Below are 16472 nucleotides of genomic sequence, written 5' to 3' on the forward strand. Positions count from 1 at the left end.
AGCGTGTTTGCATTAAAAGTATTCCGAATCTCAATCAAAAGGATTCTTTTTTATTTTCATTTTTTTTTTGTTAAATAAAATTTAATAATTGTTTTCTATAATTATGTTTTGAGACAGATGTGAAAAAAATAAGGTGGCAAAAAAGAAAGAAAAAAGATGGATGAGTGATGAAGGCGCGTGGGGGCAAAACGGTCTAATCACATTGAATTTGGGTCCTCCCAGATTATTTATTATATATCTATAAAGAAAAAGAAAAAGAAAAATAAAAAATCTGGCTTGGGTAGTGAAAGAAAGAAAGAAGGACGCTCTCTCTCTCTCGCGCTTTGGTTTTGTTTTGTGCTTTTTTTCTCAAACGGTTTGGTTTTTGTTTTTATTTTTGTTTTCGTTGACAACTTCACCAACCATCTTTTTCTTCTCTCTCTCTCCTCTGCGCGCGACGCAGACCCAACTCTTTCTCTCTCTTCGACGCAGAGAGAAAAGAATATTTTCGTTTTTTATGATTATTTTTGTGAAAAAAACCATTGTTGAAAACGCCGAGGCCTAACCTCCTTATCCTCAATCTCAATTCTCGCACATCCTGAGAGCAGGTATTGTCTCTAATCCACTTCGTATCTCAATTTTCTTCTTCTTTTTCTTTTTTGTCTTCAATTTTCGCTATATAGATTATTATTCGGTTAACGTAATTGCACCTAGGAACTCGTGTCAGCGTCTGCATTTTCTGTAAGTAGGGTTTTCTTTATCAAATTTTCCCCTCTCTTTCCGTGCAGAGCGTCTCAGGATAATGCCGCTTTCTAGGGTTTTCTTTTTGGGCTGTGGTTTTCCCGTGGAGGCAGTCTTCGCTACTCTGCTTTAATTCGAGGTACCGTTTCGTTGGGTTGTGTTGATAGGTAGTGCTTGATGCATTGTTGCGATTCTTTTACCTTTGTTCGTTTATTGGATTTTTGAAGTTAATCAGAGTGTGGCGGGTTAGTGGTGGTGCGGTGCCATTTATGATTTTTGAATGATTGAGATGGGGTCGTGTGGGAGATCTGTTACCGCTAATGATCGCTCTGGAGGGTCTGTTATTGAGCAGCATTTGTGCTCAGAGGTTGCGGAGCAGGTTGTTTCTGTACAGGAGTCTTGTTTGGAAGAGGCCTGCAATGTTGTGGACTCTAATGCTGACCTCTCCACTGTGACTGATGGTTGTGTGGGAGAGGACCTTGTGGGTTCTGCAAGGTGTCTAGGTGAGGGGTCTTGCGATGCTTTGGGTTTGGCAAGTGAATGTGAAAATGCTGATTTGTTGTCACTGGAGAAAACCACCGAAGATGATTATCTGAATTGTTTGGGGGTTTCTTATGGGGGCATCGAAGTTCCCTGTGAAAGCAGTGTCTTTGAGGGGAATGTTCAGGGTGAGGGAAACTTTGATTTGCGGTCACGGTCTTTGACCACTGATGATTCACAGAGGCTTTGTTCTCAACAATCACCTGCAACAGGAAATCAGTCCGTCGTTGTTGAAGGAGAAATCGATGACACTGGTCTTGGTGATGCTTTCAATCATGTTCTTGATTTCAGAGATTCTGAAATGTCTTTGGAATTAGAATCTGTGGCTGACTTGTTAGTTGATTGCAACCAGCAAAATGAGCAGCAGGAAATTATGAGAAATGCAGACCCCTTGTTGAATGTTGTGGAAAATTGTGATGCTTTAATTGGGACTGAAGCTGCTGCTTGCAGGCAGATATCTCCTACCTTGGATATGGAAGTGCCATCTGGTGCGTTATGTGCGGATACAGAAGTAGAGAGCACAAGTGATCTGAAAGATGGTGAGGACCAGAATAGTACTTGCGAAGAAAAGGCTAAAGATTTTGTTGATGAAGAAATCATTTTCATTAATTCATGTGTAAAAATATCTTCGTCTCCAGGTTGCCATGGGACTGTTGACAGCTCATCTGTAGATTCTCCTTGTGAGCCTGCCTTGTTGGATGCAGGGCGTGAAATGAAGAATGCTGTACTACAAATAGAAGATGCTTTCTGTAAATTGAAGGACTGTTCCTCAGAGGAAACTAGCAACTCTACCTTTAGAAAGCCATCTTCTCCAGAATCAGGCATGCCCTCTGTTGCTTCAATTGCCAACTTCTCTTCAAAGGATGTTTCTGATTTCCATTGTAAGGGTGATGATGTGGGCAACTCTACCTTTAGAAAGCCATCTACTCCAGAATCAGGCCTGCCCTCTGTTGCTTCAATTGCCAACTGCTCTTCAAAGGATGTTTCTGACCTCCATTGTAATGGTGATGTTTCTACTACCACTACTATTGCTACTAATAATGCTGTGGACGATCTGGGGCAGATGGATAATGATGGAAAAGAAGCAGTTGAAGTTGATTGTATCACTGAAAGCATTCCATTACTTTCTCAACGGAATAGTCGAAGAAGTAAAGTAGGCCGTAAGACACAAACCAAAAAGGCTTCAAGAAGAGGAAAAAACAAAACCAAGGTGACATGTCCAAATGGGGATTATATGAAGTTATACTCAGAGGCTGCCAGAAAGAAAAGAAGTTGTTTCTCCAAACCAGCTCGTTCTTCTATCTGGGGATCAATTGGGAATATTGAACAGTTTTTTGAGCAAGATAATGAGCGTGCAGTCGGTGAAGCTGTGTGCCAATTGGGGAAGGCTAGAAGCAAGCGTCAAAGTGGGAAAGCAGTTAAGAATAAAGCAAGTACTGGCTCACTGAGTTCAGTACAGAAGTGCCCTATTTCAACCTCTCGTGTTCGTCTAAAGATCAAATTTGGGAAAGAACCTGATTTATGTTGCTCAAATGTCTTGTCTCCAGACTCTGTTGAAGGCTTGGCTTCTGCTTCCCACTTGGAGTCTGGTTCAGCTTCTGAGAAAATAGCCTGCAATCTCGAAGATAAAATGTTGAAAGTGGTGACATTGGGCAATTCAGAATCTTTCAACAATGACCTGGATAAGGATGATCTTGTTCGAAATGAACAAGTGGCTAATAGCCCCTTAGAAGAAAATACTGAAATAACTGAGAAGGCAGATGGGGACGTAGAGGAACATTGTCTTGCAGTTCCTCCAGAGAAGGTGGTTGAAGCTTTGATTGAACCTATCAATAACAAGGGTATGGATCCTGGAACTTCACCTGATTCTGAAGTTATCAATTCAATTCCTGAAATCCAGGTTGTAGAGAGACATCAAGAAGATTTACATGATGCTGTTTTAGGTTCTTCTAAAGAGTTAAATTCTAAATTGGATGCTACCATCAGTAGAAGAGGGAAGAAGAAAGACAAACTTATCTGTTCAGGTATTTGTATCACTGAAGATGAATGCCAAGGTCCGCCTAGAAACAGTAGAGGTAAGCAGTCAAAGAACCGCAGGGGTAAGAAAAATTGTAGAGATGCAGTTAGCTCTTTGGAATTGTCTACTTTCACTCAGATGACAAAATCTGTGAGCAGTAAAGAATTGTGCCCAGAATCATTGTCCCTTTCTGGAGAGACTGAACTTGGAGGCTCTTCTGAGGCTTTGAAAGTTAAAAATGACATGATAAGTGGAAAACAATCAGTTGACAATGGATTTTCAGAATCTCAAGTTTCTGAAAATATGCTGTCTTCTGCAACACCTTTGGGTCGTAAACTACCTAAAAGTCTTAAACCTAGTAAAGTTAGTAGGACCAAATTTAAAGCTTCTGACTCGGCTGACAGGAAAAAGACTACATGTACACGCAAGGAGAAACAGAAAAAGCCAATTAATAAGTCTGAAGTCAAGAGAAAAGGTGCCTCTCTTAAAATTACATGTGAAATGGAAGATCGCCCACATGCAGGTAGTTTTTTATGTGCCAAATTGACAGCATCATGTGTGACATTGATTTTTGCATGTTGGATTAACCTGAGACTGACATGATTATCTAAATTTGTATTTTATTATTTCTTAATCATTTGTCTTAGCTATATGGTTTGAGAAATTAAATGTAAATAGGATATGTTTAATTTTTGTCTCTTAGATGCAAATATTGGAAATTATAAGTTGGATGCTGTCGGAAAAATTAATGCTGAGGACAACAAAGTATCAGTCAACATATCTAAATTAGACACGCTGTCTGGTGTTGAACTGGGTGGGCAACTTCCATCTCCCCGTAATGCGTGGGTGCGATGTGATGATTGTTACAAGTGGAGGCGAATTCCAGCTGTGCTTGCAGACCTAATTGATGAAACTAACCGTACCTGGTATGACTTGTTTCATTCATGTTACTCCATTATTATTTTTCTATGATACCTGTTTCTGAAGCTGAAGAGGCAGAATATGATATAATCATGTATTTGTTTGTAATAGATTTTTTCACAGCTTTTTCTTCACTTTTAATTAATTGACCTTGCGCATCCATGATCATTGGGGTTTTAATTGCATAGTTTGCATTAATTAGTCATGATTTATAGTTGTAGTTAATTGTTTCAGTCCTCTTATATCATTGCATATAGAGGCGTGTAAAGCAAATGCCTTAAACGCCTTTTTTCTGGTTTAAATGACTTGCATATTTTCTTGGGTGATCTTCTTTTGAAGGACATGTAAGGACAGCAGTGATAGTGCCTTTGCTGACTGTGCTGTTCCTCAAGAAAAGTCAAATGCAGAGATTAATGCAGAGTTGGGATTATCAGATGCCTCCGGTGAAGAAGATGCATATGAAGGCTCCAAAAATTTTAAGGAATTAGAATATCGGCCTCCATTTGGTATGTTACATTTGTTAGCAAGTTTGTCATTAGTTTTTTATTTTTTAAATGAAATCTAAGCTTGAACCTATACTGTTTTAGGAATATCATTTTGTCTTATTGTCTGATGTTTAATTTGCTCTATGCATTGCAGTTTCCCAGGGGTCAACTTTTACCCATATTTTTACCAATGAATTCCTACACCGTAGCCATAAAACTCAGACTATTGATGAGGTACTGAATTATTCTAGTTTTTAATTATTACAAATGAATATCATATTACATAATTTGATCAAGTTGTGTTACCTGTATGTTTGTGATAATGTTGGATTAGTGAAACTGGTTATGTTGATTTCCTTTTATGACTTGCACAGGGACTGAGAGCTTTGTTGTGCTGATCTGCATACGTTCTTTCTTTCTTGAGTACATATGCATTATGTTTTATTCCAGGAGGGTTCTTTGATCTCCTTCAAGTTGTTTACCTTCTTTTATTAATTTTCCTTAAGAAATGTGGAAAAGGTTACAGTTTCGTGGAAGCCCATCAGAGTTTATCAATATCAAGAGCAGATACCTAAATACAGTGGTGGAGCTAGACTGTGTTAGTTGGGGTGGTTAAATACATAAAATACCTTTTAAACGAAACTATTTCTATCTCTTATCATAAAATTTGTTATGTTTGGGCAATAATATTTTAATACAATGGTCTTGTATAGAGTAATTTTATGTGCAGATTACTTCACATTTTGTAGACACTACACACTAGTTTCATATATTGGAGCAAGTTTACTGATTTTGGAAGAATAATTATTATGATTGAATTACTACAAGTCACCATATTGCTTGCACGCACACACATACCTTATACAGTAGATTTGAGTCATTAAATTACTATTTGAAGGAAAAGTAATGTTTGCTAGAATATCGGTTAACATTTCCTCTTGATATAATTTTTTTATTATTATTATTATTATTATTATTAATGTATTGTAAATTTGTGCCTACCATAAATATAATCGATATGTTATGTAAGACTTGTCAAATTGTAAATTTTGAGTACTTTTGATGAAATAATTTCATCCACCTTCTTTAATATTGATTTTTGTATTATATATAAAATGACTACATATAAAATAGAGAATTGAAAAACTTGTCAGGGCCATGTCCTTCATTTTTTAAGCAAAGTTCGGTCCCGCCTAAATATGAACTTAATTTTTCTTTTCTTATATGTTGGATGGTGCTCTGTAGAGGATGGGATGAATTGTTGACCTTATACTATTTTCTTGTGTATTTCGGAGAACTGCATATTCTGTTGCCTTGCTTCTAATTTCTAAAATATGTCTTTCTTTTGCTATTACAATAGTTACTGTCAATTTTATTTTACATTTTGATTGAGGTTTATTATTTAATCATGATGGATAACATTTCGGTTTCAATTAAGTTTTTTGGAATTTGAAAATTGTGCATCAGTTTTATATTCCTGAATTCATTACTCCTCTGAATTTGTATCAGATAATGGTCTGTCATTGCAAGGCGTCTCAAGAAGGAAAGTTAGGCTGTGGTGATGAATGCCTAAATCGGATGCTTAATATTGAATGTGTACAAGGAACATGCCCGTGTGGGGACCGTTGTTCTAACCAGCAGGTTTATAAACTTGGTTTTTTTATGAAATATATACTAATATTTGGTCTTTTTGACAAATTGCATGACTGTCAGACAAATGTTTGATTTCAGTTCCAAAAACGCAAGTATGCTAATCTGAGGTGGTTTAAATGTGGGAAAAAGGGATATGGACTAAAGGCACTTGGGAATGTAGCTCAAGGCCAGTTTCTTATTGAATATGTTGGAGAGGTAAAATGTGCAATCTTCCTTTTTATTATCCCTATACCACCAATTCAGCAATTTTACTTGTTATTTTGTTATGGTACATACATGAACTATTGACTGCTGAGGTTGATTATCAATTTTTGTCATCATATTCGAAGCTATAGGTGCAGACTGCAGTTATGTTAAATTTGTCACACTGTCTTCTCTTTTGTTTGTTTCCCCTTAATAATTTCTTTTGCTGAGTTTTAGTGATCACCACCATGCGCATCCTTAAGCTTGTCTTGCTTTTTTTTAGTATTTGAATTACTCTTTAAATAACAGTGAAGAGGCATTGAAAAATATTAACAGTTTGGCTTTACTAGTAAGCGATGAATGTGTTTTCTTAATTAGGATTGATTTGATCCACTTAGAACCACTCAAACTTATAGTCTATGCTGGTATGGGGATAAAGAATAGCTTATGTCTGACAATCAACTTACTTTTCTTGTTGATGGAGTTGGAGTAAGAAGATTGGATGGATTCTGTAATTAATCGTATAGTGGTATAATTTGCACTGCTATTCTATATAAGAACATATATGCGCTTTATGTTGTAAATGCAAAGGTGATGCACAACTTGTGCACATCATTCACTTTTAGGTACTTAAATATCCAATATATGTGGTCCAAACAGGTGCTTGATATGCATACGTATGAGGCACGGCAAAGGGAATATGCTTTGAAGGGTCATCGGCATTTCTATTTTATGACCTTGAATGGCAGTGAGGTATGGATTTATCCTGTATATTTGTTTTTTTTAGCAAAGTAAAATTTAACTGGTTGGGCCGGAAGTGCATATGGATTTTTTCATGATAGTGTGTTACACAACACAATTGTTTACATGAATAGATAGTTAGTAGATGTCATTTAATTTCCCCTATAATGCATTCCTATGCATGTGCTGTGGAAATTCTCTTCCCTTCCCTTCCTTCAAAGAAAAATTAATAAGGGAAGAAAACTATTTTCTTGGAATAGAATTCTTTTGCATTATATCTCCTGATCTTCTAGGTGCTACGGGAATTTAGAAGAGCACAACATTCATGTTACCTTCCCCTTAGTAGTTGCCCCATAGAGAGTTAGGAAACCAGAAACCATCTCATTATGAAAACCATGCCTTTGAAGGGAAATTTGCCCTGCCATCCTATAATTGATTGTGAAACGTATCTTGTTTGGAATATAAAATAATTTAATCTTCATAGTATGTTAAATGAATATTCTGGTTTACTTCTTCTGCCAACTACTTGATTGGGAATCCACCCACAATTGAAATGGAGAAATTAAAATTATGATTATATTTCTTGACTGAAAATGGAGCAAAAAAGGAGAAAGATCTCTCCTAAAGGCTCTTTCATTGTTCAGACTTGCTGAATTCTCTAATGCTAACAAGTAACAATGTATAATGATTCCTCTTAACGACCCTTCCATTCTCCTATTTAATTATCTAAAATAGTCATGCTAACTAACTGTTCTTAACATGAACCCTTCTTTTTTTCCCAAGCAAATATCTTTTACCCATCTGTCTTAACATAGCTTGTGTGAATGGAAATGTTAGAATTGAAGGACGGCTGTTTGACACCTCTATTTTGATTAATCTGGAATGTGTATTTATTTTGACTGTGTTTTGTGACTGCCTGTATCTGGATGCCGCAAAACATATCATCTCATCTGGATATTTAACATGTTTCAATTTTTTCATTATCGGAACTAGTCCAAGCATTAGTTGGGTCTTGGGAATTATGTCATCTGGCTCTTTCAACGTGATTTGTTATTGTCTCCCTATTGCTATTAGTTTTTCAGCTTTTAGTTAATAAAGACTACTTTGTCATTAACAATTATTTATTTTCAGGTGATAGATGCTAGTGCGAAAGGAAACTTGGGGCGTTTCATTAATCATAGTTGTGATCCTAATTGTCGGACCGAAAAGGTGTTTATTATTACATTTTTAGGTTTATTTAATAAAGGCAATGATACTACTACCAAAGAACCTTTTCTTTTAATTATTGGGAACTATTTTCCTGAATATATGTTTTGCATTCTACTTATCTTTTACCAAGAAATGTGGATGACTTTTCCTGAACATATTATTTATGCCATTTTGCCCATATTAGTTCCATGAGTATGAATTTCATAGTTATGCTGTTGTTTTCAATTACTTGACCTTGTGTTTGATCCTTTTTTTAACAGTGGATGGTGAATGGGGAGATCTGTATTGGACTGTTTGCATTGAGGGATATTAAGCAGGTGTTGCATTCTTCCTTTACTTACTACTTTCATGTGTGTGTTGTTAATTCCACTAGATTTTGCAGTTGTGTTGTGGAACATTGTTGCTTTTACGTTTCAAAGTGTTTGGAAGTTTGAACTATTAACTTCAATTTCTTTTCTTGTGTGCATGTCTGTTGTGTATTATGATTAGCAAACATGTGGGAAAATGTGAATCTCTTTACAAAATTTTGTATTTTAAGTATGAAAAGGGTTGGTTATGTTGCCTTTGCACAAGTTGAAATATAAAATATTTGGCCATTTGAGCCAGATATATGCTTAATTGAACAGAAGGTTGGCTGATTAATGGTTATGGCTCTTTCTTCCCAGAGTTAAGTTATTCCACTCTAACAAAGTTTTCATTGTCATTTAATATCTTGCTTGGACGGCACCTGTTCTACCTACCCCTTTATTATTTATGCTTTGCTGGTCTTTTTACTTATATTTATTATTTTCAAGGGAGAACAGTGTTTGTTTCATGCTTGCTGCCTTCCCAGAATTATTTGAACATCGTTTGTTATACAAGATTAACAATCATGCACAAGGTTGATAAAATAGATCAATTTGAATTCTCTTTACATATACTGAATTGATATTCTCTTGTTTTTGTGGGGGTTAAGGTAGATGATTTGTGGTTAGTTTGAGGTCTTGGAAGTCCTTTTCTTATCTTACGGGTTTTGGATTATGAAACTAGATGCTAAGCTTTAATGTTTAGTATTGTGTGCCAAACTGAACTTTTTTACCAACACCTTCCCCAGGATGAAGAATTGACGTTTGACTACAACTATGTAAGGGTTTTTGGTGCTGCTGCAAAAAAATGTTATTGTAGTTCACCTAGTTGTCGAGGTTATATAGGTGGCGGTGATCCACTTAATGCTGACCTGATAGTTCAAAGTGATTCAGAAGAAGAATTCCCAGAACCTGTTATGCTTTCCAAAGATGGTAAAATTGAAGATGCTGTACCCATACCCAAGTATTTTAGTAATGTTGATACACAGTCTGCCAGAAATATGTTAAAAGGCAGGGATATATTGGAAAAGTCTACAACTGCTATAGATTCGGATGGTTCTCCAGAGAAAGAAAGTTCCGTGAACCCTGCCTCTGCTGTTTCTCTGTTGCACAGCCCAGCAGAAATGGAGGATTCAAAGGGCAAGTTACCCTTTTCTGTTGAAGTTGAAGAAATTTCTCAACAGATGGAGGATGTAACAAGCAAACCCATGTCCACCGAACAAGGATATGAAAAGGAAAAGGAATCAGAGTTTGCAGACAAAACTTCCTCCACTCAAAGATTAGAGACTACTTCTCCCCTTACAACTGCTAGCAAAATGTTATCTAATTCTGGTAGTAATAAGGAGTCCAAGTCTGAAATAATTGAAGGCAGGAAGAATTCTAAGTTAAAGAGTTCTGTTAAAAAAGGAAAGGTTCATGCTAATCTTCCAAATGGCCTTAAAGCTGAGGTGTCAGCCAATCGATTGCAGTTGTCATCTGTTAAACACAAAAAACTAGAAGGTTCTTCCAATGGACGGTTTGAAGCAGGTTGGTCATCATCATTTCTTTAGGAACATGCTCATTAAAATCAAATTTAATGTATAAACCTTTTTGTTACCTGCAGTTCAGGAGAAACTTAATGAGTTGCTAGATGGAGATGGGGGAATAAGCAAAAGAAAGGTAAGTACTTTATAGTTGCCAAGTGAACATAATATTTCAAATAGGTACATTTATTTGGAAGCTTGGGCATGCATGTGTCCTCCAATTTGTTTTTTCACAGTTAATACTGGTTATGCAATAAAGCAAGAAGTGATATCATTCTCTACTGCTGTTGACCTTAAATTTATTTGTTTTGTAATCAATTATGAGAAGTACTTTGTCTTCAGTTGTTTTTTTTTTCAATTTTATTACTTCTGAATGGCTTTATGTTGGCGTTATTACAGGGTTGCTAACCATTTGACTGCCCTCACCCTTTTTGTTATAACAGGACGCCACCAAAGGGTACTTGAAGCTTTTGTTTCTCACTGTGGCATCTGGTGATAGAAGCAACGGTGAAGCAATTCAAAGGTCCTCTCTTCTCTGCCGTTTCTTCATTAAAACGCGCATTATATACAGTTATATTAGATTTTTCCATGTTTCATGGACCTGTAAATACTTTGTAACGGAGATTTTAAACTTTGGTTGCAGTAATCGAGATCTTTCCATGATACTTGATGCCCTTCTGAAAACAAAATCTAGAGCAGTGCTGAATGATATAATTAACAAAAATGGTAATATTTATTTTCTTGTTATGTAATTCAGTTTTCTCCCTATATATCTGAAATGTGGAAAACTTATTGAACATTTTGTTGGTTCTCTGTGTAACTATATCGTTGCTTCTCAGGTTTACAGATGTTACATAACATTATGAAGCAGTACAGGCAGGACTTCAAAAAAATTCCAATACTGCGAAAGCTTCTTAAGGTGCTCAGATTACTTGTATTTTTTTTGTTTTTGTTATATTACTTTTGACTAAGAGGTTATATATATGTGTAGTTTTGGATATAGAATTTCAAAATTCTTAAGGATTTCTTTTATACTAAAAAGGGGTTTGAAATGCATACGAATTTAGTTGCTTCAAATAAATTTAGAAGGAATGTGAGAGAAGTGTGGAAGGGAGGAGGGAGAGAGGTGCTATTGAAGTCAGAGTGCACATAAAATTTCTGAGTGAGAGTCGACAGCGAGACTCTGGAAAAATGAAGGAATTACTTTTTTAGGAGTTTGTAGAAATCTTTTCATTTTGCTTTAAAAAATCCCATGAAAATTTTTCATCTTTTAAATTTTCTTTGGATTAAATACTCTTAAAGTTGTTTCGAATTATGGTATTTTAAATCCTTTTAAAAATTGAAAATTCTTACCCAGGGACTTTTGTGTTGAATTCCCCATGTTACACGATTGTTATGATACTATTTTCTTATATTTACCTTAAACATAAAAATATATTGTGCAACTTTTCTCCAATGGCAATGTTGTTAACTCTGAAAGCTGATAATATATTTTATTCCTCTTCATTATCTGGAATGTTTAATCTGGTAATTGTTTATTATGTGTATAAATTTGACCATCCTATATTATTTAATAAGTTAATTGCTGGTAGATCCTAGTCTTTTTTGTGCTGTTCTTCATTCTCTAAGTATGAGTATTAAGATAATATATGGCCCTTGCTCAATCACCTCTTTTTTTTGCAGGTCTTAGAGTACCTAGCAGCAAGCAAAATTTTGACACCTGAACAGATTAATGGTGGTCCTCCTTGTCATGGAATGGAGAGGTTAGAAATTTTTAAATTATATCCTTCTCCCCAAATTTACCCGGGTAATTGTATTATTTGTTGTATTGTAGCACTGAAGTAGCAGTTTTCATTTATGACTTTTCTTCATTGCCTTTTTTGTGTGGCTATTATGAATATGATTGACTGACGTAAAATACAAAAAAAATTATTGTCGAAGTGGTTTTAAGCATGAAATATGTTTACTTCAAGTCATCACCGTTTTCCTATTCCGTAGTTTTGGGAGGTGGGAATTGAATCAATTGACCGTTTGTTTTTTACTTACCCTTTATATTGGGAGATGTAGAATCTCTTACAGTTTTTTCTCAACATTTTTTTTATATTTTACTTGTATGACATGGCAATTAGTAGTAATTGATAAGTAATTAGAAAACGTATTAGAAACTAAGAATCAGAATGAGAAAGAAAATAACTTTTACTGAATATTGTTTGGGATATGATTTGATTGCTTTAAATAGAGATATGATATGATTTAATAGGGATTTTGTATGTTGATTTTGTACTTAATATTGTATCTCTTTATTTTAAATAAGAATACTCTTGTGTGTAGCCAAGATACAAAATTTATTATATTCTTTCTTGGTTTCTCTTTTCTCAACATGGTACTAGAGTGGTACCATCCTCTGAGACCTTTGTTGTCAGTAATCCTTTCAACAAATGGGATAAATGAAACAGTAGTAGGAGAGAAATTTCTCCTCCAAGGATTTCCCCTTCACGAAGAGCTGATGCTCATTTTTCAAATGACAAGTTTTCTTAGTGTATCCTTCTTCCTCTATTCATATCCAATAAGCATGTTGGTCAATTTTGCTTGTTTTGCTTTGTGGCCCTGAAAATGAACTTGTTGGTCCGTGATCATAATTCATCTTTCATCATAATGTATTAAGTACTGTACTGATATATCTTGCCACCTAAGTGGAAGGAAATTTTGATTTTTGTAGCTAAAATCCCAATGAATGTTTGAGCAGAATCGACTGTGCACAATTTATCTTCAGTGAATATGGTGTCAATTCTGCCCCTTTATGATTTTGGGCTAGCTGCATGTAAGCTGGCATCTGGTGGCTCCAGTGGTGGTGGAGGTGTAGGCAGTATGTAACCTAGTTTTTGATGTCTGCTCTTTGTAACATCTGACCTGGCCTAAATTCCATAGCTCTGTCATCATTTAAACCGTCATATTGACTGTGGTTCCTGTCTCTTTGCTCCTTGGGCTGCATTGAGTCTCCAACAACACCTTTTCTTATTTCTTGTTTCTTTATTACCCTCACAATGATTTTCAAAACCTGAATCCTTTATTCAGTTGCTCCACCTCTTTCCCAATGTCATGCAATCTACATACACCGAGTCATGTTTTGACTTCACATCAGTATTGGGTTGTTCATATATTGTCTCTGTTGCCTTCATCTACTGCACCTTACTGAACTTTTCAATGGTGCAATCTGCCACCCACGTTTCTTGCCCAATAACAGGTCTCAGCGCAGTTATTGGAGTTCATGTCACTCTTTGCCAAGAATCTGGCTGCTGGTCTTGCCCTCTGCTATGATTATCCCTTGGATGGGTTTCTGTCTCAGTTTGCTTTTCTTGCTTTGAGGTAGTCAATTCTTCAAAGGCGTGGCTACCAAAGCTACCTCTGAATCTTTTGATCAAAGTTGCAGAAAATTATTCCCAATCTGAATTTAGGACCTTTTGGCTCTAGGTATACAACCAAAGATTGCCACACCCTTCACACTTATAAATTCCAATCACAATGTATTGGATGAATGGATTTCTTGAACTTCAATTTCTCAGTCCTGGCAATCCCACCCAATGGGGTCTGCCCTCACACAGATTAGCAGCTCTTATCTTCTGGGCCCAAATGTGTGCTTCCTCCATCTCTAACACTGATTTTCGCTCAAAGATCTGGAAGGTTAGACCAAATTTTCAGGAACCAAAAGATGGATTGATAAAGAAAAGATATATTTTATCAAATAGGATGAAAAGAAAAAGACTCTAGGATAGACGTTTCTCCCAAGGGTTTTCCCTCTGTAAAGAGCCAATGCTCAATTTACAAATGACCAGTTATCTGAATGAACCCTTATTTCTTCTTCCTAATTAAGTCCTCTTGTCCTGATATTCATCCCATTAGGATTGAAGCTTTTTGTAATTCTTGGTACTCATGTCACATGTATGTAGATTTTTTGTTTCATTCTAAACCGATTGATAACATTGTCACTTGCTTATTGATGTAAAACAACACTAAATTTTCTGCCCTTCTGTAGTTTGTCTTGAACCCTGAGGTGGAATCAAGTATTTCATTGCTGTGAATCTTCAAAGCATTTTCACTTTTATTTTGACTTAAATGATGTAATTTGCACTAATAATTTTTTTTTATGTTCAGCTTTCGAGAGTCAATGCTTTCTCTGACAGAGCATGATGACAAGCAGGTATCTGTTATGCTAATTTGTTTATTTCTAAAGTGCACACAAGTGCCAAGAAATGTTTTTTAGAGGATATTTCAACCATTTATATATATATCTGTTTTGGGTACAAGGAATAGAATCGTTGAAAAATTTTGTTGTTTTTGTTTGCATGTGTAGGTCCATCAAATTGCTCGAAGCTTCCGAGACAGATGGTTTCCCAGACCTAACAGAAAACATGGCTATTTGGACAGGGATGATAATAGAATGGAATCTAACAGAAGTTTCAGTGGTAGCAGATTTTCAGCATCACACAGTCATAGACCTGAGCAGGATTTAAGGGCTGCAGAAGTAATTGACTGTAGTCAGCAGTCTATGCTCGGGACAACTCCAGTAGATGCTGATACACAGGAAAGCTGTCCTGCCCACTCTCTAGATGGGGTTGAAATCAAAGGAGCTAAAAAACGGAAGCGCAAAAGCCGATGGGATCAACCGGCAGAGACAAACTCACTTTCTGATGCCGTTATGAGCTCCATTGGTGAAAGCCAGAACATTCATGAGGATGTTCCACCAGGGTTTTCGTGTCCAATAGGTCCATTAAATGCTTCTGCCCTAAACTCTGGTAATCTTGTATTGCAAAATGCAAGCCGTTCTGGATGTCCCTCTGATTCAGTAGTTGGTCATTCGAAAAGGAAATTTAATTCTCGCTTGCCTGTGGCATATGGAATGCCATGGTCTGTTGCCCACCAATATGGAACACCTCATACTGAATTTCCAGAGCGTTGGGTCACTGCACCTGGCATACCTTTCATTCCATTTCCTCCACTACCCCCATATCCTCGGGACAACAAAGACTGTCAACCTTCTAATAATAATAGTGCTATGATAATTGATCTGCCTGCTGAAGCTATGATAAGTGATCAGTCTGCTGAAGTTAAGGAGGGTCATAACAGTAGTATGGTCAGTTGTTGTGCAGATGATATGATTCCCAGCACAACTGGTGCTAATCCTGAAGAGTCGAACCTTCTGTTCGAGGAAAACGAAGCTAAACGAATGAAGGGTGACTCCCATGATTTGGTAAGGAAGTATTATAAACAGCAGAAATGGAATAACTCGAAAATACATCGACCATGGTTCCAGAGGAATGCATGGAAATGTAATGAGAACAACTCTAGTGGTGATATGTGCAGTATAGATGTAGATTTACCAAAAGAGTCGGAAGATACTTGTGATGCGGAGAATGCAATCTGTAGAGAGGAGAAAGGTGGTAATAATATTTATTAGCATGCACAGCAGCAATGTTGTTCACAGGAAAAAGAAATTATTTTTTGTTTTCTTTTTTCTTCCTTATACATTAATGTACTGTCAATTCATTCGTTCCTGAATCTATTATTCAATGAAAATATCATTCAATTTCAGCATTCCTCTCCTTCACTTTTTACCCTACCTAGGGAACTCCACTTCCTAATACTCATCCTGCCCAAACCTTCAAAGATGCCCCGCTTCTTTCTCTTGACCTCTAATTCTCTCCCAAAATGGTAAACCTCTAATGCTGTCTGTCCCACAGCATTGATGACTGATAAGACTATCAGTAAAAATAATTATTAGTTCCTCTAATCCTGTATGATTTATTATTTGAATCCCAAAGGTCAGTTATTTTCTTTGGGTCTCATTTATTTTGTATTATTTTTTTTAATTTGGTTCTTTTTTTTTTTCGGATACAAGGTGTTTTATATGGTTCAAAACTTTCGAAGTTATACCTGTGATGTCTTGAGAATTTGGGAATAAATGTTTCTATTTTTGTATGGGTGCAATTTCCTGTTCTCTTCTAGATTAGAAATGGCTAGTGGTTGGCACCTTTATTTCGAAGTTATTTTGTTCTTATTCTTCATAGGCAAACTCGGGCAGATTTACTGACTTTTCGAGGAGAAAAAAAGTGTCGAAGTGGTAAAAGCTGAACGGTCA

At 36.2% G+C, this 16472-nt stretch overlaps 1 protein-coding gene across 2 annotated transcripts; it reads left to right on the forward strand.

Moving 5' to 3' along the window:
* Nucleotides 1-261: 261 nt before the first annotated feature.
* Nucleotides 262-15925, forward strand: LOC137823144 (histone-lysine N-methyltransferase ASHH2). Of its 2 annotated transcripts, XM_068628286.1 has the most exons (19): nucleotides 262-587; nucleotides 768-859; nucleotides 948-3800; nucleotides 3981-4203; nucleotides 4538-4704; nucleotides 4838-4917; nucleotides 6193-6324; nucleotides 6415-6531; nucleotides 7180-7272; nucleotides 8392-8469; nucleotides 8730-8786; nucleotides 9563-10340; nucleotides 10417-10472; nucleotides 10780-10859; nucleotides 10980-11062; nucleotides 11176-11255; nucleotides 12020-12099; nucleotides 14489-14534; nucleotides 14688-15925. In XM_068628286.1, the coding sequence occupies exons 3-19, from the start codon at nucleotides 1001-1003 to the stop codon at nucleotides 15789-15791; spliced, it is 6054 nt and encodes a 2017-aa protein (XP_068484387.1). In that variant the 5' UTR covers nucleotides 262-587; nucleotides 768-859; nucleotides 948-1000; the 3' UTR covers nucleotides 15792-15925. The 2 variants fall into 2 exon arrangements, with proteins under 2 accessions (XP_068484387.1, XP_068484386.1); XM_068628285.1 differs by having other exon boundaries at nucleotides 274-587; nucleotides 768-3800.
* Nucleotides 15926-16472: the final 547 nt, after the last annotated feature.

Source organism: Phaseolus vulgaris, chromosome 9 (assembly GCF_000499845.2).
Source record: "Phaseolus vulgaris cultivar G19833 chromosome 9, P. vulgaris v2.0, whole genome shotgun sequence".
Classification (NCBI taxonomy): Eukaryota; Viridiplantae; Streptophyta; class Magnoliopsida; order Fabales; family Fabaceae; genus Phaseolus; species Phaseolus vulgaris.

Coding starts and splice junctions, on each gene's coding strand:
- LOC137823144 (XM_068628286.1), top strand. CDS start 1,001: ATGATTGAGATGGGGTCGTGTGGGAGATCTGTTACCGCTAATGATCGC. Junction 6,532..7,179: donor TTATTGAATATGTTGGAGAG/GTAAAATGTGCA, acceptor TGGTCCAAACAG/GTGCTTGATATGCATACGTA. Junction 8,470..8,729: donor CTAATTGTCGGACCGAAAAG/GTGTTTATTATT, acceptor TTTTTTTAACAG/TGGATGGTGAATGGGGAGAT.